The following is a 24546-nucleotide window of genomic DNA, read 5'->3' as shown; positions in this document are numbered from 1 at the left end:
CTGTTGCTGTATTTTGCGTTCCAATACAACGTGATAGTTTAGGCAGGTGGCATGCCAGTAGAAGTGGTCCCCTATACAAATTATACTGAAGTTATTCTTCACTCCACCGCAAGTGGCAGCAAATGGGGAGCATGAGGCCCAGAATCTCTCCTCAGTACTTCACACAACTTTCGCCAATGCCACTAGCCAACAGTACTTTTTTTCCACTTATAATACTTTTAACTAACTTCCTTTCTATACTACTCAGTGGACAATGCTCACAGACTACAGTACAAACAGCACCTCCTAGATTGAGTAATAAATCCTTTACATGACCATCAGAGGCAAGGGAAAGCCACTGACATGGAAATAATGGAGTCTTGCTAAACCAAAGTTCCTCAATCATTTCATGTCCGTACTGTTTATGTTAGGCTGCTTTAGCAGGTACTCTGATGAAGAGATTAAGGCTTTGTGGTAAAAGCATATCAGAAAAGCTGTCCCCAGAGCTTTGCAGTTGGTAAAGTGCTATAAATCCGTAAATCCCAGTTCTGGCTGCATAAGGAAGAAAGATTTCAATTTCTCCTCTTCTATTAACCATTTGCTTAAGTTTTGAAGCTTTGTCCATCTATCACCCTGCTTCTCCCCTTGCAGTGGACTCGAACATTTTTTAATGTATCGTCTCATCCACAGATGCAACTTTTCTTCACTTCTTTCCTTCTTTTACACTAAAACCTACCTTTCACTCCTATCATTCCACTAAGAAAGTTTGAGGGTCATCAAGGACCTTTTTTTTTTTTGTAATTTTTTTAAAGTCTTTATCCTGTTTCACTTCTCAGCAGCAGCTGATAACAATGACCATACTCTCCCTCTGCTCTTCTAACCCCACCTTATTTCTAAAGGACGGCAACCCCAGACATTGAGTCCTTGCCCCTTGCTATCTGTCTTTTCAAACGCTCTTAAGGCTTCAAAACCAGATTCTCTAATTCACATTTTGAGCTTTGACCCCTTTACCTAGGCCATCTGTACTTTGCACTCTTCCGTCTAGGTCCTGATAGACAACGTCCTCAACCACAGACTCAAAAATCATTACTTGACACGGATTACCTTTGTAGACAGCTAATCGCGTACATTTTATTTGGATTCTTTTCCGTGTTACTCTGAGTGTGTTTTTCTTATTGACTCTTAGGGGGCACTCTTACCCTTAGGATGCTGACCAGCACACTTTGTCTCGCTTTTCTTTATAACACGACATTTATCACAAGGGCTGGATGATCACTGGTTTGCCTTTGTTTCCTTTCGAGTAATTTCTTAGTCCATAGAGATCTCACCTTATGAAACTCTTCTGAAGTTCCTTTCAGACGCATACTTGACTATATTGTCAGGAAGGTTAAGTCGGCTAGAGCTTAACCTTCTTCCCAATCCAGATTCTTCACCTCAAAATTGTGTGCATCAAATATCTAAACCCAGGTAGCCTCTGATTTGGGGATTCAAGAGATAAGCTATGCCTTCTAGAGAAGTCAGAGCTATGAGTTGGCTGAAAGCTATCTAAATTTTTGTTTCACAGGGAAGACCTTAAAGTGGCAGCTAATTTCATGCCATAACCCTAATTCCTTTCTATAGGCATCTACAGAAAATCCCTCGTTATTCTTTAATAAAAGCTTAATCAGTTTCGGATATTCTTACAAATTTTAGTTTTTGAGACCTTAAAGATTGCTTTAGGACACAGTAGCAGGACAACGCCTCGCACTCTCATTCATAGAAGACTGATCAACATAGTGTCATGTTACTCGCATGAAAAGTACCCTAAAACAATGTGACTCATTTATAAGAGGTCTAGAAAAGAAAATAATTTTCAGTGTCTCTTCAGCCACAAAAAGGGCCAGTCAACAGAATGTTCTAGTTCCCCTGACGGGTATAGCTGTCTAATGAAACCTGCATGTATATTATATAGCTTTTGTGACTGAAAGAAACTAGTGGGTCAGTGTATCTACCTCATTGCTCCCACTTAGGATGTACAGTGTAAATCCTACAAAGGAGGGTGAGAGTGGGATGACATTAAGGGTTCTGCTTGGAAAACAGTTGGGGTTTCACTACATATCAATAAATGAGAATCCTTAATGGCACATTAGTCTTTTCTGAGATTGAATTGTGAAATCTCTGAAAGGCTGATTAACTCAAGTGAATGGAGAAAAATGAGTTTCTGAACTTGCAATGGTAGGAGCACTATGTTACTAGGTAAGACCCTGACAGAGCAGCCATTTCTCCTTTTTCACTGGCGTTTCTTTTCCTTTACAAAATCCAACAAAGAGAAAAGTCCATTCCTTTGAGAAGGACGTTTGCATAACGACCTGCTAGTCATTGTTGATGAAGAGAATAAGTTGCAAACTTGTAATTACAAATTACAACAAATCATCATTAAAATAACCCGTTCTCAAACTCTCACTGAAGGGTTGAGACTACAAGAGAAAGTCAGATTTCAAGATGACATGATCACTCAAAGCATGCGGAAGTTTGAAACACGCTGAAAAATATTAGCAGGGACTCACACATCTGTATGCCAACGTACACAGCAGCATCATCCACAATAGCCAAAAGGTGGACTAAACCAAACGCTCACTGTGGTGTATATAAAATGTTGCTTTTCTTAGACTCTCACAATGTTTTTATTAAAAATCTCACTACAAACATCATTACTTTATGAATTCAATCCACTTCATCTATATACAAGAATTACATCACTAGTAGCAAGCAGGAACAATATGAACCTAATATTTCGATCTGTGAGATTTTTCATATGATCCAAAACATTCTTATGTACTACCACTAGTGAAATACGGATTCCTTTTCAGTAGGACAGACATTAAGAGACCGACTTACCAAACTTGTCTTTAACAAGTTGCTCTGAAGATCTTGAATTTGGGCCGCTTGTTGTTTGATGGTTTCTTCCTGTCTGGTATTTTTAACCTCTAGCCTAAAATGCAGATCTTAAGATAATTATTCTCACACATAAATTTAAAAAAAAACCCGTATAATTTCTGAACAAATGAGGGCATTACATAAATCCTTAAAATTTTATCAAGAGGAGGATTTGGCAATTGTGCCATTTTTCTCGTTGTGTTTTGTGGGTAAGGTGCAACACTGAGAGAGAATATGCCACAATCTGCATTTCAAAATAGCTCAAAGCTGGAATTTGTATCCAGCTTAACAATGATATACTGGCATAACTAATACTTTTCTCATACTACACTGCTTATCTGCTTTATAAATAATCAAGCTATTTTCTGTGAGGTTTAAATTATACTTTTGCATATGATCTTTCGTCTTCTCAGCATATCTTACGGCCTCTGCATGTCGATCCTGTGCTGCTTGCAACTAGAATAAAGAAAAAGTAATAATTTTAACTACTGGCAATCTAGTAGAACACCATCACCTGTTCTTGTAACTACATTTTTTTTTTTACTTGAGAGAGAGAGAGAGAGAGAGAGAGAGAGAGAGAGACAGCACAGCACACACAAGTGGGGAAGAGAGGCAGAGGGAGAGACAGAGAAAATCGTAAGCAGGCTGCAAGCTCAGGGAGAAGCCTGATGAGGGGCTCGGTCTCATGACGGGTCTCATGATGTGGGGTTTGGGATCATGACCTGAGTGGAAATTAAGAGTCAGGACGCTCAACCAACTAAGCCGCCCAAGTGCCCCTATAACTAAAATCTTATTGGACCCAGCCACACTCTCCTCTACATGCTGACTGATGGCTACTTTTAGGTCATAACAGCAGAGCTGAGCTGCTACAACAGACTATGGCCTACGAAGCCGAAAATGTTTAAATACTCTTACAGAATAGCTTACCAACCTTACTCTACTACAAAAACATAACATTTTTAATGTTTTTAAATTATATATGATCAGATAAACATACAAATTTATCTACTGGTCAAACGGAGGAAATATAGGGAATTACCTTATGGTAAACATTTCTGTTTTCATACTCCAAGCACCGCATCAACTATGATTTCAAATATTCACATAGGTGAATGACATTGCTATTCTAGTGATTATATAACTTAACATGTTGTTTTCAATGGCAACAAGATATTTCATGGAATAGTTTGAGAAGCAGTATCTTAGTAGGAGCCAAAATGCCTGGGTCTGAATTCCCAATTCTGCTGGTTATTACCTATATGACCTTGAGCAAATTACTTAAAACTTCTGTGTCTCGGGGCGCCTGGATGGCGCAGTCGGTTGAGCGTCCGACTTCAGCCAGGTCACGATCTCGCGGTCCGTGATTTTGAGCCCCGCGTCAGGCTCTGGGCTGATGGCTCAGAGCCTGGAGCCTGTTTCCGATTCTGTGTCTCCCTCTCTCTCTGCCCCTGCCCCGTTCATGCTCTGTCTCTCTTTGTCCCCAAAATAAATAAACGTTGAAACAAAAAATTTTAAAACTTCTGTGTCTCAGTTTCTGCATCTATAAAATGAAGATAATAGCATCTACTGGGGCGCCTGGGTGGCTCAGTCAGTTCAGCATCTGACTTCGACTCAGGTCATGATCTCGCAGTTTGTGAGTTTGAGCCCCGCATCAGGTTCTGTGCTCACAGCTCAGAGCCTGGATCCTGCTTCAGATTCTGTGTCTCCTCCTCTCTCTGCCCTCCCCATGCCCATGCTGTCTCTGTTTCTCAATAATGAATAAACGTTAAAAATAATAAGAAGAATAATAGCATCTACTGGGGCATCTGGGTGGCTAAGTCAGTTAAGTATCCAATTCTTGCTTCCAGCTCAGGTCATGATCTCATGGTTCATGAAACTGAGCCCTACGTTGGCTCTGCACTGACAGCATGGACCCTGCTTGGGATTCTCTCTCTCCTCTCTCTGCCCCTCCCCTGTTAACATGCATGCACACACTCTCTCTTGCTCTTTCTCTCTCAAAATAAATAAACTTTAAAAAAAAATTTTTAATTAAACAAAGAAAAAAAAGTGTCTCAATTCCTGTGAGGAAGGATACAAAAGCCTCAACTTTCCTAAGAGTAAATATTATAAGAAAAAATATATAACACAAATAGTAGAATAAAAGAGTTTAAGAAATAAATGCATTGTAAAGATACTAAAATCATAATGAATTAATTATAATGAAAATACAAAAGGAAGTGGTCTATGGAAATTAGTATCCTAAAATACTTTATATTATTTAACCAGCTATAAGTTAGCTGTTGACAGATTACATTTAATACATGCCTGACTTCTGACTTGACCTAATTTCTTCTTTAGATCCCGTGTCTCATCTTCTAAACTAAGACGATAACGTGATGTAACCTCCAGGGAAGCCTCTGACATAGACTGTTTCTTCAGAGTATCAGCCAGTTCTTGTTGAAGTTGTCTCATAACTACCTAATAAGACATTTCTGTTACTGATTTTATAAATCATCCTATTATTAAATTATGTTAATAATATACAACTCTAACATACGTACTTTGAGAAATATCAACACATACATCAATTAACCGTCTTTTCCTAACACGTACACATTCCTACTTACTGAATTCAGTTAAAGAACAAAAGGTGTTATATCTCCCTGCCTAGTCAGGATGATGTCACTTAGATAATGAATCCAGCCTATCTGTTCTCCACTGGTGAATTTGCAAAGCTTTATAACCTACAGAAGTCTCAAAAAGAAATGGGGACATAGTGGGCACAGCAGTCGTAAATTCTACATTATGAAAGGTTTTCCCTCTTTTTTTATTACAGGCTTAAGTTACCGTCAGAGTTCCTCACATATCCAATCCTCTGCTCTTATCCTTCTAACAGAGTCCTATCTCAGAACCAAAGTAAAGTCATTCCAATGGCCCCTGCTTCCACCCCCCTCCCTGACCTCAGCTCCTACAGCTCTCTCCCCTACTCACTCCATTTCTGCTAAACAAGAATCCTGCAACCCCTCCTTGGTTTGAAAATGGAGATCCAATGCCAAATTAATAAATCACAGAGAGATACAATTCTCTTTGTACTGGACAAACTTATGCCCACATGACAGCAACTGAGCTTCGAAATGAGCAAATTATTTGTAAAAATATTTAAAATAAGTTATAAATGGCAGTGGGAAGATTACTCAAAGATAGCTTTCCTGACACTCACCACAGTTGTCCCAAATTATGATTTAGTGAAAAGTAGATGCCTTTAAAGAATTAAGAGGTTGTAGGAACACATGATTTGAGACTGAAAATTGAAATTTATGTGAATAAAAATAAAATCATACCAACTTAAAATGTATAAAAAGCTACCAAAGGAAAAGTACTACCAGAAAGAGCACCTATACTTCATTTCATCTGGGAAATCTGAAGTGACTGTCCAGTTAACTCAATTAATTGGATCTAAGTTTCAAAATACTCATTTTACCTTTGAGCATTTTCATTTACCAGCTCACCACAGTAATAAAATGCGGTGGCAAAGATTACAATTATTATTGTGGGGGGGGGCCTGGGTGGCTTTCTCGGTTAAGCAAGCAACACTTGATTTCGGCTCAGGTCATGAATCTCACAGCTCCTGACTTTGAGAGTCCTGTGTCGGGCTCCACGCTGGCAGTGCAGAGCCTCCTTGGCATTCTCTCTCTCTGCCCCTCCCCAGCTCATGTTCTCTCTCCGACTCTCTCTCAAAACAAACTTAAAAAAATATTATTATAGCAGTATAAGACTATCATCTAGTAACAGTTTATAACTTAACCTCTTAAAGTTTCATAGGTGACATAGTATCTGTACTCAAATCAAAACACCTCTCAGGTCTAATTTTTATTTGCTGCATACGAGTTATGCTTTTTGTTGATTTATAGTCTTTTTTTTTAATATTCAACTAGATTCAAAATTCAGCCATAATCAAGTATTACCAGAATTTTCTTTCTGGAAATCTGAAAAATTGTTATCTTTCTGGATACTTACTTCTAATTTTCCTTTCTCATTTTCATAATGATACATTCTTTCTTTTAAATGTTTACATTCATTGATTAACTCTTTATTTCTTTCTCCCAGCATAAGACCTTGTTCTTCACTTTTAGCTTCAAGTTTTTTTTGGATATTCTGAAACTGGTCTTGGATATTAATTACTAGCTTTTCTTTACTGTCCGCTTTGTTGTGAGCATCATCTAGTTGCTGTCTAAGCAACATATTTTCACTTTGTAGTTGAGATAACCTTTCCTCTAAGGATTCCTGCTTTGCAATGTATTTATTCACTTTACTTTGTTCGTTCTGATACATGTGTTCAATTTCCGTCTTCTGGCATTGTGTTTGGCTTAGGTCCCTTTGTACACATTCTAAAACTAAAGTCTTTTCTCTGAGAGCATCTTTTGTGTGATGGAGCTCAATTTCCAGGGCATTGAGTTTACTTTCAACTTGAGAAAGTTGCTGAGAAAGAACTTCATTGTTATCTTGTAGATTAGACACATCAAAATTCATTTTGTCCTGTAAATGAAACCATTCATCTCTTGCTCTCTGGAAAGCAAGTTCTAGGTCTCTTCTTGATGTCTGACTCTGATCATGATCGTGTACAGCAGTAGCCAGTCTAGCACGGTATGATTCAACTTCTGCTTCCAGGCTCTCTTTATTTTGTTTTTCATTTTCCAGTTTAGAGTTTAGCAACGTAATCTCAGCAGTCAGAACATTAAGCTGTCCACTATATTGGAATATTGTTTTCGATAATGTTTCCTCATTCTGTTTTATGGTCTTTTGAAGATTGTCATTCTCTTCTTTTACAATTTCAATGTCTTCACAATATTTCGTTTCCTTTCCCTGGTTCTGATTTTTTATGGTGTCTATTTCCAGTCTTAGCATGGCAATTTCATCCTGCAACATGTGGTTTTTATGCAACAGATCTTGTTGTTTCTCATGACTATCAGAAAGCTAAGTAAAACAAAGGAAATTTTCAGATAGCACTCAATAAAATGACATTATATCATGATTTTCTTTCCAATTACAGTATAATCTGTTTATACAATGAAAAGGTTGCAAGGGGTGCAAGGGGTGCCAGGGTGGCTCAGTTGGTTAAGCCTCTGACTCTCGATTTTGGCTCAGGGAATGATCTCAGATTCTGTGGGTTTAAGCCCCGCATCAGGCTCTGTGCTGACAGTACGGAACCTGCTCGGGATTCTCACTCTCCCTCTCCCTGCCCCTCCTCTGCTTGTGTTCTCTCTCTCTCTAATGAATAAAGAAACATAGAAAGAAGAAAGAGAGAAAGAAAGAAAGAAAGAAAGAAAGAAAGAAAGAAAGAAAGATTACAGTAAGTGAATATCCAACTGGAAAAAAATGAAGCTGGCTCCAAATCTCAAATTTTATGCAAGCATAAGTTCCCAAAAGTTCAGAACTTTAACTGAAGATAACGAAGGCATGAAAGTAAAAAAGAATTCGTGAGAAGTTTTCAGAATCTCAGAATTGGAAAAGCCTTTCTCTGATTTACAACAAACCAGAAGGCCTGAAATAAAAGATTAATAAATCTGACTACACTTAAAAATTGAGTTTACAGTAGATATCGAACACAGCTACCCCACAGTAAAATCGTTAGCTCTGCATCTACTTGGACAGATTAAATTTCCTAAAATGCTTTTCTTTCTGAGAATATTTCATAGATATCTACTTTGCTAACATTTCTATAGTCAGTTATAAGAATAGATCTATTGATAACTGAGAAATCTAGGCAATGTATTATAATATAAACACTTCTCCATATATCAAAGAACTCATTTGGTTATCACAATTCTAGAATGCAGAGATTAAAACTGTGAGCTGCAGGACTCTCCCCAGGTCTTCTCTCTCCACAACTAGTGCTCCTGCACCAACCACTGCTACTTCTCTAGTGTAAATACACAAATATGAAAGAAGTCTTGGATTTCAAACTGCTGATAGGAAATAAGGTGAAATTTATACATCTCTTAGAAAATCATGAAATTACTGCTGCAATACCTTGTATTTCCTCTTCATGTTGCAAATAGTAATAAATATAAAAGAGGGGAAAGACACTCCACTATTTTATTAGAAATAAAATACCTATCAATAAATTGTCATTAAGTGTATACCGTAGCATACCATTGTTTTCAAAAGTTCCTTGTAATGAAATAGGACGCTACTTGAAGCAAACTGTTACTTTTCTCAAAAGTAGCAGACTTGATACCGAAAATATGATCTGTGAACTGGCTATACTCGTCCTCCTGTCCATTAGCAGAAGTGTTCAACTAACCTAGTAATATATCAAGGCAGTGAAGTAACTGTTCAAAACCAAAACACATGTTGCTAGTAGCAATAGTTTTGAGATTAGGGAAAGCTCATCGATTCCTACAGAAAGTAATACAAGCCTCTCCTTTGGATGAGAACATTATGAATGTCACTAGTTGTTGCAGACAAATGCATTTAATCAAGAATATTATTTTATCGAATGAAGCAAAAATGCCACCGCCCCCCCATACCCCTCCCCAAAAATATATGTGCTTTTAAAATCCTGTATAGTTTCCATGATGTACAGTGTTCGGTTTTTAAAATATATATATATATACATACATGGAGAAAAAGTAGTAATAATTAAAAAAATAAAATATATACAAATACATACACACATGTACTTCAAAATGACTAAAGAAGATATTTCAGAATTCGTTTTCTTATGAGCCATTTCTAGCACCTTTTGCTTGTAAAAGTGATTGTTTAGACTTCCATCTTGTAATACTCTGGCCTTCTGTTCTGGAGAAAGTTGCCACTGTCACTGCACTTTTCTACAACCCGGAGATACATTTCATCACGATTCTGGTCTCATACCGTTAAAAAAAAGGTCAAAAGCTGAAGAGAACTTTAAAAAAATGTTCAAAGGACCATGATCCCATGTTTTAATTTATTTTAAACCTAAATAATATATATTGAATCAAAGGGATACCATAAAATATATGTATAATACACTATATAATATTGATGGAAATACACAATTTTTTATCAAAAAGTAATTTACCTGATTCAAATGATTTTTTGCGGCCTTCAATTCCATGTTCAGTGTTCTAAGAGCGAGTTCAAATTGTTGTTTTGTTTCAACTTCTTTATTATATTGGTCTTCTTTTCTTCTTAACCTCTCCCTAATTTTTTCATATAACATATCAGCATTTCTTCTTTTTTCTTCTTCTTGTTTTAAAGTAAATCTGCAATTAAATATGCTTATTTTAAAATTTGTTTTGTTAGAAATAAAAAGTTCCTCCTATGATCTGGTTCCATATGTTGGCTTATGGTCCAAATGAAATTTCTATGTTCTCAAATTTTTTTCCTTTCTGGGGCTGTTTTTAATTTCTCACTTGAATCTCTTCCAAAAGATATATACAATTGAAAAGAAGCAATGAGAAAGCATTTTGCAACTTAGTTTTAGTCAGTAATAACTCTGGTAGATGTTGTAAGAAAGGAAGTGTGAAATTATTCAGAAAAGTTAGAGTTGAAAATTACCCCTTTTCCTACAGGTGTAATTATTCCTCCATAGGACAGATAATTCAGTTACTCATTAAAAAGAGAAGTTACTGTTTATAAACAATTTTATCAATTCACTAGAAATAAATTTCCACTTGACAAAACATTACAGGTACCTCCAAAAATGATGTGCAGTGTAAGAGAGCATCTGCGGATGTTGTTTAGACAACATACACGTGCAGATTACTGTCATCCAAGACTAGGCTAGCGAGTCTAATATCTGTTGCCCTATACTTTTTGTTTCTTCTTCCACCACACTTGCAACTTACCTTGTTGATCACTTAAGAATCCCTTCTAGAACAACACAGGATACATATTAAGTAAACAATAAAGAGTAATATGTGATTTCAGCATACACGTTTGAATTAATTTTATCTACCTATGACAGAGATGTTAAAAAACTTATCAGTAATCACTTTCCATATTACTTTTTTTTTAATGTTTATTCATTTTTGAGAGAGAAAGGGAGAGCCCATGCAAACAAAGGAGGGGCAGAGAGAGAGAGAGGGAGACAGAAAATCCGAAGTGGGCTCTGCACTGACAGCAGAGACCTCAATGCGGGGCTCGAACTCACGAACTCTGAGATCATGACCTGAGCCAAAGTCAGATGCTTGAATGACTGAGCCACCCAGGCACCCCCATTTTCCTTTGTTTAAATTTTTTATTGAGGGAGAGATGACACAAGTGAATGAGGGCGGAGAGAGAGAAAGAGAGACAGAATCCCACGAGGGGCAGAGAGCGAGGAAGAGACAGAGACAGAGAGAAGAGGGGCTCACCCGAAGTGGGGCTCGTGCTCACCCAAAGCAGGGCTCGAGCCCACCCGAAGCGGGGCTCAAACTCATGAGATCATCACCTGAGCTGAAGTCAGATGCTTAACCAACTGAGCCACCCAGGCACCCCCACTTTACTTTTTTAACCCTGAATGTTGAGAATAAAACAGAATCAATTTTTGGGAATTTTTCTGTCTTGAGAAAAATGACCATTTTATACTCTGTTGCTGGGTATAGAGATTAATATAAACTTTCCCGAGAACAATTGAACAATGTGGATCAAAGACCTTTTTAAAAATTTTTATACTTTAATCAAATAATATTATATTGAAGAATGTATTCCAAGTAACCAGAAATGTAGAAACAGATTTATATAAAAGACATTCCTTACAGCATTCATTAAAATACAGAAAAATGAAAAACAAGCAAAATTCAATCTGTTAAATAATGATGTTTCTTGGACTATGGTGGACTTTTCCATGGCCATTGAAATTGCGATTTGGAATAGACATTAAATTATTAGAAGTATTCACTGTTAAGAACGTGCTGTGTTATTTCCAAGAATCTCACACTTTACAGCACTAAAGAAGTTTTCTTTCCCGGAAAATCCTATAAGGTTAAGTTTGCAGTTATAAAACTGCCCCTACACATCTGTCATACAAAAGTAAAGAGTTCAAATATTTCTTTAAAACCAAGATGCTATACCTCAAACTGCATACTTCATGTTCCCATTCCACTTTTTGATGCTCTAACCGTGATTTCATGTCTTTTGCTTCTCGTAGCTCGTTTTGTAGTGCACTAACTGTTTTTTCCATTTTTTTAATTTTTCCTGTAAGTAGTTTACAGTGACTTTTGTTAAGTTTCATTAATCTTTCATAGGAAAGAACTATATTTTGGATTTTTAAGAAGCCAGCAGAATCTGCATCAGAGAAGAAACAGAAACAGAAATAAAATATATGAGTACTTCTTGCATATACAGGATGGTGCATCTTCAATTCACTCATCCACACATTGAATAAATATATACCTTCAATGTAAGACATTATACTCAGCTCTACAGATACACTAGAGAAGACCCCTGGTTCGCGATTAGCTTAAAGTTTGGTGAAGGAGAAAGACAACTCAAATGATAATTCTAAATTCAGATAGTTCCTATTAGAAAACAGAGTTCTGTGATCATAACTTGATCTAGATTGGGCCCAAGGAAGATAGATTTCCCTGAGGAAGAGATAACTATACTGAGGAATGAAGGATAAGCAGGAGGCAATTAAGCAAATGAGGAAGACAAGCACTCTCGACAGTCTAGAGTACGTGCCAAAGTTCCACTGTAATCTGCTTCTGGCCAAGATGGAGTAACACGTACTGATTGATCTTCCTACCTGAAGCAAGCAAAAACAAAACAGACAAAATACAATTTGAACATGATTTTCAAGACACAGAACTTCAGACAATGAAGGACAATGATCCCTGAAAACAAAACACGTTAGCCTAACACATGCCCAAGCTCACTGCCTTGAGAGAATGTTCAGGCTACGACACAGGAGAAAAGCATTATTTAAATAGCCTCCACCAGACTCCTTGAGTTGAGATGATGAAACTGAGAGTCTGGCAAATTCAAGGCAGATAGAGATGACAGGTCAGCATATAGGAGAGGAGAAAGCAGAACAGAGAAAAAATGCTGGAGATCGGCAAAGGGCCCCCTTTGGGTATTCAGCAGAGTAACAACCAATGCATACATGGAAGGAAGTCATCAAGGGAAAAAAATCTGAAAAGAGTAGAGGAAACACTCCCTGGTGCTCTCACAGAACAAGGGACAGTATCTATTCACATTAGCTAGGATAGAAAAACTCATAATTTGCCTTAGGCTGATCACCATTCTGGATTCATCTAATAATTGGCAAGAGCAAGAGACTAAAGGATAAAACTGTTCGTAAGTAACATAACTATATCTCCAAACAAAGCATGAAAAGATAAGTAGAGGCATAGAAGCTATTGTTTTAAAAACTGAATGACACTCACAGAGATGTAAACTATGTTAGACATGAAAAATACAATGGAGGGGCACCTGGGTGGCGCAGTCGGTTAAGCGTCCGACTTCAGCCAGGTCACGACCTCGCAGTCCGTGAGTTCGAGCCCCGCGTCAGGCTCTGGGCTGATGGCTCAGAGCCTGGAGCCTGTTTCCGATTCTGTGTCTCCCTCTCTCTCTGCCCCTCCCCCGTTCATGCTCTGTCTCTCTCTCTGTCCCAAAAATAAATAAACGTTGAAAAAAAAAAAAAATTAAAAAAAAAAAAAGAAAAATACAATGGATAGGAATAAACACATATTAGACATCACAAGATGTCTAATCACAAGAAAAAATGGCCAAAATCTTTCTAAACTGAATGAAAACTATAATCCCACAGATCCAGGAAGGATCTGTCTGGGAAGGAAGAAATTTAAGTAAACTATTGTAATTTTCTTAAACTATATATGATGTGGTATAACATTAATGGAAGCTAGACTGTGATGTTTAACCCACAGACTATAAAACCTAAACCAACCACTACAATAGCAAAACTACAAAGTTCTAGCTAGTATCCAAAATCTGTAAAAAACTCACCAAACTCCACACCCAAAAAACAAATAATCTGGGGAAGAAATGGGTAGAAGACATGAACAGACACTTTTCCAAAGAAGACATCCAGATGGCCAACAGACACATGAAAAGCTGCTCAATGTCACTCCTCATCAGGGAAATACAAATCAAAACCACACTGAGATATCACCTCATGCCAGTCAGAGTGGCTAAAATGAACAAATCAGGAGGCTATAGATGCTGGGGAGGATGTGGAAAAACAGGAACCCTCTTGCACTGTTGGTGCGAATGCAAAATGGTGCTGCCACTCTGGAAAACAGTGTGGAGGTTCCTCAAAAAATTAAAAATAGATCTACCCTATGACCCAGAAATAGCACTGCTAGGAATTTACCCAAGGGATATAGGAGTGCTGATGTGTAGGGGCACCTGTACCCCAATGTTTATAACAGCACTTTCAACAATCGGCAAATTATGGAAAGAGCCTAAATGTCCATCAACTGACGAATGGATAAAGAAATTGTGGTTTTTATACATAATGGAATACTACGTGGAAATGAGAAAGAATGAAATATGGCCTTTTGTAGCAATGTGGATGAACTGGAGAAGTGTTATGCTAAGTGAAATAAGTCATACAGAGAAAGACAGATACCATATGTTTTCACACTTCTGTGGATCCTGAGAAACTTAACAGAAGACCATGGGGGAGGGGAAGGAAAAAAAACGTTAGAGAGCCAAACCATAAGAGACTCTTAAAAACTGAGAATAAACTGAGGGATGATGGGGAGTTGGGGGGGGTGGTGATGGACATTGAGGAGGGCACCTGTTGGAATGAGCACTGGGTGTTGTATGGAAACCAATTTGACAATAAATTTCATATTAAAAAAAACAAGGAAGATATACAGATGTCAAACAAGCACATGAAAATATGCCCAACACCATCAGTTATTAGGGAGATATATATTAAAACCATAATGATATATATACTAAATATACATCCAAATGTCTAGGATTTAAAAAGCTGACAATACTAAGTGTTCATGAATATGTATGTAGGAATTGGTGCTCTCACAGACTGCTGGTGGGAATGGAAAACGGTGCAACTCCTTTAGAAAACGATTTGGCAGCTTCATAATAAGGGAATATAGAGGGACATGAGATTTTTAAGGGTGATGAATATGTTAACTGTCTGGATTATGGTTATCGTTTCATACGTGTAAACATATGTCAAAACTATCAAATGACACACTTCATATATGTGCAGTTTACCTAACTAAAGCTGTTGGAAACAAAAAGATCTTTCACAGGAAGAAATGTCTAAAACAGTGGATAAGACACAGATGGAAAGAAGGATGTAAAACAATGCAAGATGAAGCCAGAGGACTGTGGCCTTTAACCTAATAGCAATGAGAAGTAATAGCTAAGCTTTAAGCAAGGAGGTAACATGATGAAATACACATTTTTAAAAATACATAATAATTATGGTTGCAGTGCAGACCAAGGTCCTGGGAGGCTGAATGGCAGGGAAAACAGTCCTGAGGTTATTTCAGTAATCTAGGAGAAAAATAATGACCTGACCTGGGTGAAGGCACAGAAGAGAAGCAGAGTTAACAAACATTAGATGTGCCATTCCCACTAAGAAAGGTACAGTAGAAATGATGACTCTTTGGCTGACAGGATACAATAGTTCTCCTTTAATATAAAACATATTTCTGAGATGAGCAGCTCTACACTATAGCAGGTGTGCACATATTACTACAGCAATATACATAAAAAGGCTTCCTACCTTTACAATCCATGCCAAGTTTTTCAATTAGCAACATGAAATTCTTAGAGTAAGGCAACTCACAATCCTCTGAAGCTGTTTCAGATGACTGAATTAAGTCGACAAGGTCATCCATAGACGTAACTTGCTTTTTGACCTATAAATAATTAATATTATTTCAAAATGTCCCCCAAATATTTATAAAATATACTAGGTATAGAGAAGTGATAAATACCCATCTTTTTATAAAAGCAAAAACAGGGGCACCTCGGTGGCTCAGTCGGTTGAGCATCCGACTCCATTTTGGTTCAGGTCATGACCTCAGGGTTCCTGAGTTTGAGTCCCATGTTGACCTCCACAATGACAGCATGGAGCCTGCTTGGGATTCTCTCTCCCCCTCTCCCTCTGCCCCTCCCCTACTTGTGCGTGCTCTCTCTCAAAATAAATTTTAAAAATAAGTAAATAAACATTTAAAAGCAAAACCACAGAGACATTTTAAAAGAACGGATTTTTATCAAAAAGACACCGTTATCAATAGCTAGTATTTCTAAATAAATTTTTCATAGAAAATGTCTCCACAGCAAAGGAAGATTTTCTATTTTTTCACTACATCTTTCATAAAGTATTTTTTAACCACTGAATAATATTTCTAATAAATATTTATCAAAATAATATAATAAAATAAAAATAAATAACAAATAAAATTATATTGTATATTTTTCTTACCTTGTTCTTTTTCTTAGAAATTTTCTTTGCAGGTCTGAAAAAACCCAACAATTCTTTTCAGGCAAATATTAAATACTTAAAATACAAAGGATATTTAAACCTATTGTTTTGGATATAAAATCTCTGCATTTGAAACTAATTTTCTACAAAGGGGATTAAACAACAGAGTAACATTAAACAACATAGAAAATATACTACTGCTAATATTAACAAAGGATTAGGTGTATCCAGTTGTAGTATATGTGCTGCTGAAGCGAGCACAACAAAGTACTAAATTTAGATAAAAACGAACAAAAGCAAAGGAAAATCCTAATGCTACTTGCATTATTTGATAGGAATGATACCATTGTTTTTGTTGTTGTCATTTTTACTAAAAATAAGCTTTTACTGGCACTAAAACCTACTTGGAAAGTGCAAGTTAAGTCCTTATATGAAAGAACCCCTTTTTAACAATCATGATATTAACGTGTTGAAGACTCACTATGCAACTACTATCTAGGTATTATTATGAGCACTTTACATGTCTTAAAGGTATTTTAAGCCTCACAACAATCCTATGAAGTAGGTTATTATATTAGTATTTTACACAGGAAGAAAATGAGGCACAGAAAGTCGAAGTGACTTGCCCAAGAAGCCCTAATAGCTGGCCGAGAACAGACCCTGAATTCAAACCCTGGAATGTGCCTTCAAAGCATGTGTTTTAGAATATGTGGTTAAAGCAATACTTAAGTGTTTCTAACTAATATAATAGCAAATGAATCTACATTATTATTCTATTTCTAGCTATAGCTATACATAACAATTTCTGACTCTTACACATTCTTTTAAGAGACTTTATACCTAGGCAATATTGGAAACCTACTTTCAATAAACTAAAGATTTGCTTCTTCTAGAGAAGTTCATCAACAGGCATTCATTCATTCATTCAACTGTTTATTCCCACGTTCAACACATACTTATTGAACATATAATCTGTGTCAATGACACTGCTGGTACAGGAAGCATGGTTTTTGTAATTTAGAGCTTTCTAGTCCAAAAGGAATAATCTGTTATGGATTACTAGTTTATTTTCCAATTGTAAATAAGCAAAATCTTCCCCTTTCCCCAGAATGTAAATAAATATTAACTTGATATAACCAGATACTTTAAAGTCCCTAACAAAATCATAACTATTTGTGATACTATCAAAGGCACTGAATATCTAAAATCATCCAGGAAGGATTAGTTCTATTCAGAATGGCCTCAGTGTTTGTGTATTTTTTATTATATATATGTACATAATAAGACATTATATGTATTATTATATATTATATATACATTATATTTATTTTATATATATTTACTTACATAATATAAAACAAATATAATATATAATATAAATATAATATAAATATAAATTCTATATTTTATATAAATATATTTTACATATTTATATAAATATAAAATAAATATAATAAATACAGTAAATAATATAATATATAGTATAATAAATGTATAATATATCATACATTATATATAATTAGTATATATAATATAATATATATATACACTATATAACAATACATAATACATAGAAATAATATATACTGTAATATATATTAAAGTTATATATATAACATAATATAATATATATAATTATATATATATAATACATACACATACATATATATTTTTAAATCTGTACATTCAATTATATGAGAATACCCCATCATGGAATCAATTCTGAATAAACCAACTTTTCCACAAAATTACATGAATAGTAGTACTAAGGACAATTACTATAATCTTTAAAAGATAATGTAATACAATCAACAAACTTCCTAATGTTTGGAAACACAAACAATTTTAAATTAACTAACCATGTCTATCTCTATTGATCATTTCCAACAGAATACATACTCTAAAAGTTCCCATCTCAAAAAGAGAAAGAAAATGCCTTTGCAATTCACATTCTTTTTCAGTTATCATCCATTTCTCTATTACCTTTCCCAATTAAAATGCTCTAAGGAGTTATTTACACTTACCTTCCATACTTCCATGGTGACTACTGAAACTGCTCCTTGACAAAGTCACTTAACCTCATCATAACTTTTCAAGCAGTGTATTTGATATGTTGAGTATTTCTTGCTTTAGCTTGGACCAACCTACACTACAGCATTTTATTTTCACAAAAGGTAACCACTGCTAAAATTCCTTCACAGGGAAATAAAGAATTGATAGACTTTACCTGCTTTCATGCTGATCCTTTTCACTTAAACTGCTGCCCTCATTCATTTGTAGTAGACCACCAGTTAGGGAATCGGCCTTCTTCAACACTGGTGTGATCACAGATTCTTCTGATGTCCCTTCTTCATCTTCACCTTTCTTTAACTTCTTCATATGTAAACCAGGTTCACTACTTTAAAAACAATCCATTAAAAAGCCATATAAAAAGCCAACGTTTTCTAATAATTTTACTGATAAAGAATAAAACGACAATTTTCATAAAGTTCTGAATTTTACCCATCTGACTTAATTTATTAATTCACAGAACAGTGATGAAGTACCAACCATATACAAGGAAATACTCATTTGTTGCTTCAAACACAGATAAATATATAATTATAATACAATGTGATTTGTAAGAATTGACATATGAAAAGCTGTGAGTGAGGACCAGAAAGGTTTTATTGAAGAGGGAAAATAAACAGGAGAGGTCACCAGGAAAAGAAACAGGAAAAAACCATTTTCTTAAGCGATTAGAATGTGAGCACAAAGATTACATAGATTGCATCTAGGTGCCTTGAAAGGAAAAGTACAAACTTTTAGGAACTTGAGGAAAAAAAGCATAAAATACATGGAAGCAAGTAGTAGTAAGAGATAAGTCAGGAAAGAAATTCTGAAGAACCTTGAAGGTTACACTAAAAAGTTAGAGTTCACTGCCTAAAGGCAGTGACTCTTAGACAAGGGAGTAATAATTAGATTTGCGCTATATTTTTGGTTTTGCTTTTAAATCTGAAAATGCTTAATTTAAACAAAGTTTTAAAATAGTATGAGGTCCATATAACATGAAAGAAGAAATCAGGGAAATATCTTAGGGGAAAAACTACTTTTAAAATACCCATATGTCAGAGTGATATCAGTATCATAGCTGAATGAGATGTACCTTGTTACAACAAACACCTACGACAAACTGGCATCTATCTACCCACGGACAAAACTGCCTTTGCAGGAGCTGTGGGGACCTAGCACCATATTCCAAGGGACTGAGGAAAAGTCTTGCCTACCTGTGCATCAGGTAACAGGCATACATACTATAGTCTATCTGTGGACCTAGCAATAGCCCATAAACTGCCTCCAGTCCCTCCCTCTCAGCCACATCTGGGAGTCCCTCCCTAGAAAACACTAAGATAATCACCCGCGGATGAGAGAGCCTTTTTGGAAAATGAGGTGTCCTGCAGAGAATTTCCAGCACACCACTGGAGCAAAAAAATCAGGTTTGGACATACTGAAGAGGTAGTCATTAAAGACTGGAGGAGGTGACTGCTACTTCAAATGCAAAGACAGCAATGCAAAATTGCAAAGAATGTAAAATATCAAGGAAATATGATACCACCAAAGGATCACAATAATCTTCCAGTAATCAATCTGAAACACATGGAGATCTGTTATTTATTCAAAAGAGAATTCAAAATAGCAATTTTAAGGAAAATGAGTTACAAGAAAACACAAAAAGCCAATTCAGTAAAATCAGAAAAATACTATATGAATAAAATGAGATGTTTAACAAAGAGCAGGAAATAGTAAAAAATAACTAAACAAAAATCCTGGAGCTGAAGAGTATAATGAATGAGATGAAAAAAGCAAGAGTGATCACTGACAGGAAAATGGATCAAGCAAAAAAAAAAAAAAAATCTGTGAATTTAAAGACAGGAACTTTCAAATAATGCAATCAGCAGAGAACAAAGTAAAAGAATGAAAAAGAGAGAGGAAAGACTATCTGATTACAAGTGAACCCTCATACGGCTATTAGCAATTTCTCAACAGAAACCTTACAGGCCAGGAGAGAGTGGGATTGTATGTTCAAAGTGCTAAGAGAAAAAGACTACCAATCAAGAATACTTTACTCAGCAAAATTATCCTTCAGAAATCAAATAAATATATTTGATATATACCACATTAACAGAATAAAAAAATCATATGATCATCACAATAGGTAAGGAAAAAGCATTTGACAAAATTCAACATCTTTTCATGATAATAACTCTCAATAAAGTGGGTACTTTCTGAAAAATATAGTAAAAATTACAAGACTTTGATAAAAGAACAGCAGAGACACAAGCAAATGGAAATATACCCCATTGTTTAGGGATTAGAAAAATCAGCATTGTTAAATATCCACATTACCTGAAACCACCTACAGATTCAATGCAATCCTTGTCAAAATTCCAATGACCTTTTTCACAGAAATAAAAACATTCCTCACATTTGTAAGGAACAAAAAAGACCCCAAATAGCCAAAGCAATCCTAAGAAAGAAGAACAAAGCTGGAAGCATCACACTTCCTGGTGTCAAACTATTACAAAGTTATGGTACTAAAAACCGTATGAACTTGCATAAAAACAAACACAAAGATGAACGAAACAGAATCAAGAACCCAGAAATAAACCCATGCATAAAGTCAACTAAAATTTGTTAAGAGACCCAAGAATACTCAGAAGAGAAAGGATAATCTCTTCAATAAATGATGCTGAGAAAACTATATTAACATCCAAAAGAATAAAACTGTACCGCTACCTTACACCACTCACAAAAATTAATACAAACCCAGGGGCGCCTGGGTGGCGCAGTCGGTTAAGCGTCCGACTTCAGCCAGGTCACAATCTCGCGGTCAGTGAGTTCGAGCCCCGCATCGGGCTCTGGGCTGATGACTCAGAGCCTGGAGCCTGTTTCCGATTCTGTGTCTCCCTCTCTCTCTGCCCCTCCCCCGTTCATGCTCTGTCTCTCTCTGTCCCAAAAATAAATAAACGTTGAAAAAAAAAATTAAAAAAAAAAAAAATTAATACAAACCCAAATAAAGACTTCTATGTAAAACCTTCAATCATAAAACTCCTAGAAGAAAACAGGATAAAAGCTCCTTGACATTGATCTTACATATGATTTAGGATATGACATCCAAAGTACAAGCAATAAAAGCAAAAACAGTGCAATAAACAATGTTTCTGCACAGCAAAAGAAACAAGCAACATGACGGAAAGGCAACCTATGGAAAGGATGAAAACATTTGCAAACTACAAATATGAAAAACATCAATATCTAAAATGTGTAAGGAATTCATACAATTCAATAGCAAAAAACAAATATAATTAAAAACCGGGCAAGGCACCTTAATAGACGTCTCTCCTCAGAACATATTCAAATGGCCAGCGGTACATAAGAAGGTGCTCGATATCACTATTCACCATGGAAATGCAAATCAAAACTGCAGTATATAGATATCACTTTGACCTATTAAAATGGCTATTGCCAAAAAGACAAGAGATATCACTGGCAATGATGTACAGGAAAGGAATTCCTTGTACTGCTGTGGGACTGTAAATTGGTACAGCCACTATGTAAAACAGTATGGTGGTTCCTCAAAAAACTAAAAATAGAACCTCCATATGATCCAATAATTCCATTTCTGGGTATATATCTTAAAGACATGAAATCATTACCTCGAAGAGATATCTGCAGCCCTATGTTTATTGCAGCATTATTTACAATAGTCAAGAGACAACCTAAGCATCCATCAATGGATCCATGGATTAAAAAATATGGTATATATTTACAATGGAATATTTTCAGCCACAAACAAGAAGGAAATCCTACCATTTGTGACAACATGAGTGAAACTTGAGGGCATTATGCTCAGTGAAAATAAATCAGAAACAGGTAGATAAATACTGTATGATCTGACTTATATGTGGAATCGTAAAAAAAAAAAAAAATTCACAGAAACAGAACAGACTGGTGGTTGCCAGGGTTAGGAGGCTGTGAGAAATGGGTAGATATTGGTCAAAGGGTGCAAACTGCCTGTTACAAGATTAATAAATTCTGGGGATTTAATGTGCAGGATGGTGATTACAGTTAACAATACTGTATTATAGGGGCGCCTGGGTGGCGCAGTCGGTTAAGCGTCCGACTTCAGCCAGGTCACGATCTCGCGGTCCGTGGGTTCGAGCCCCGCGTCGGGCTCTGGGCTGATGGCTCAGAGCCTGGAGCCTGTTTCCGATTCTGTGTCTCCCTCTCTCTCTGCCCCTCCCCCGTTCATGCTCTGTCTCTCTCTGTCCCAAAAAATAAATAAATAAATAAACGTTGAAAAAAAAAAAAACAATACTGTATTATATATTTGAAAGTTGCTACAAGAGTAGATCATCACAAACAAGAAATGATAATTATGTGAGGTCATGGAAGTATTAACACTATTGTGGTAATCATTTTACAATATAAAAGTGTATCAAATTAATAGAGGTATACCTTATAGTTACACAGTTGTATGTTAATTATGTCAATAAATCTAGAAAAACTTCAAAAATTCTGAAGTACTCATATGTCATTATCTATCACTCAAAAATAGCAACAATCTGATTAGCTATGCTTTTGTTTGGAAAAAAAAAAATGGTTTGCGGCGCCTGGATGGCTCAGTCTGTTAAGTGTATGACTTCGGCTCAGTTTGTGATCTAATGGTTTGTGGGTTCCAGTCCCACATCAGGCTGTGTACTGACAGCCCAGAGCCTGGAACCTACTTCCGAATCTTTGTCTCCCTCGCTCTCTGCCCGTCCCCCACTCTCACTTTGTCTCTCCAAAAATGAATAAACGTTAAAAAAAAAAAATTAAAAACAAATGATTTGGATACTCTTAGCCTCATAACTAATCCTGATAGAAAAAACTAGGGGATTCGCCAAAAAGAAAATTATAATTACTTTTTCATGGACTAAATGCATGCAAGAGAATATTATTACCATGCAGCTACATACATTTCCAAAAACAATGAAATTTCCCACAGATTATTTAGGACTTAAACATGAGCCCCGAAGAGCACCAAAAACAAAAACAAAACTAGCAATTGTTTTCTCAAAAAACTGTTGTACAGATAACTTTTCTAGTTGAAATAACATCCAAGAAAAGAAGAATCTTTCTGAAAGCAATTATCAAACAATTCCTCTTGACCCAAACTTCAAAAATGAATCTGTAATTATAGAATTTGAAATAGCTTTCATTTTGAACACAGTGAATAGAAGCAGCTTTTAAATAGAAACCATCTGGTGAAAGCCACCTCAAACTTAGAAACACAAAAACAAAAAACAAAAACAAAAACAAAACCCTAACATGTAGCCATGGTAACAAGAAGCCACCAGAATCAGTTTTAAATGTGTTAATCAATGCCCACCAGCCTTACTCACCAACCAATCCATTTCAGCCCCTTCCTTCTGAAAGACAGCCAATAAAGGACAAAATCACTCCAACACATATGCCTCAGCATGCCAACCAATCCACAACAGTCTCACCCAAATAACCATGGTACTTCAGATGATGACAAACCATTTAATTCTCTGAAAGTCCCCCAATCCTTAAACTCCACTCTTCCCCAAACCCTGTATAAGAATAGCAGACTGCTCTGTTAGAAAAGACTATACCTAACCAGCATAGCTCGCTCTTATTTGTAAGTGATAAATTCCAACTTCATCTTTTTATTTCAGGTATTGAGGGCTCATAATCCCTTGGCAAGAATTTTTAAAGTCCTATAATAATTTGGCACCATGTTTTAGTTTCCTTAATAAATATAAAGGAAGTTTGCTATCCCTTTGATACATTTTACCATAATTAAAACTAACATAAATATAACTAAAAGAAAAGTAGCAAGTAAACACAATATTGGGCCCCCCAAAATCCAAAAAATGTATATAACTGGCAGGTTTAATTGTCAGAATGAACCCACGCCAAACTTTGTAAAAGTGAGAACTAGTATTACGTTAAACACAATATACACAGGTTAAACTCCGTTCACTCAATAAACATTATTGAATAAGCACTATATATACTAGAACATTTTCTAGGTACTGAGGACATGGCAACGAACAGATAACAATCCTACTCATGAGTGAAGTAAACATACAATAACAATAAACTACATAGGCAAAATATACAGTATTAGAGGAGAAAAACTAAAGCAGAGAAATCAAATTTTGATGTGTTATAGGAAAAAGGTAGTTGAAATACTAGTCAGGATGGCCAAGAAAGGCCTTGCTGAGAAA

At 35.9% G+C, this 24546-nt stretch overlaps 1 protein-coding gene across 4 annotated transcripts in view; it reads right to left on the bottom strand.

Annotated features, from left to right (window-relative positions):
• Nucleotides 1–24546, bottom strand: part of ANKRD26 (ankyrin repeat domain 26) — a 113566-nt gene that overhangs the window by 21022 nt on the left and 67998 nt on the right. For 3 of the 4 annotated variants that reach the window (XM_030321162.1, XM_030321159.1, XM_030321160.1), the window contains 9 exons: nt 18498–18668; nt 16271–16304; nt 15566–15701; nt 11913–12126; nt 9938–10121; nt 6892–7848; nt 5200–5352; nt 3281–3351; nt 2857–2950 (listed from right to left, as the gene is read on the bottom strand). In XM_030321162.1, the coding sequence (XP_030177022.1) occupies nt 2857–2950; nt 3281–3351; nt 5200–5352; nt 6892–7848; nt 9938–10121; nt 11913–12126; nt 15566–15701; nt 16271–16304; nt 18498–18668 (2014 nt within the window). The remainder of the gene's footprint in view (nt 1–2856; nt 2951–3280; nt 3352–5199; nt 5353–6891; nt 7849–9937; nt 10122–11912; nt 12127–15565; nt 15702–16270; nt 16305–18497; nt 18669–24546) is intronic. The other variant, XM_030321161.1, reaches the window with a different exon arrangement.

Source organism: Lynx canadensis, chromosome B4 (genome assembly GCF_007474595.2).
Source record: "Lynx canadensis isolate LIC74 chromosome B4, mLynCan4.pri.v2, whole genome shotgun sequence".
NCBI lineage: Eukaryota > Metazoa > Chordata > Mammalia > Carnivora > Felidae > Lynx > Lynx canadensis.
Note: the sequence above shows the minus strand (reverse complement) of the source record. Positions and strands in the feature narration are given on the sequence as shown.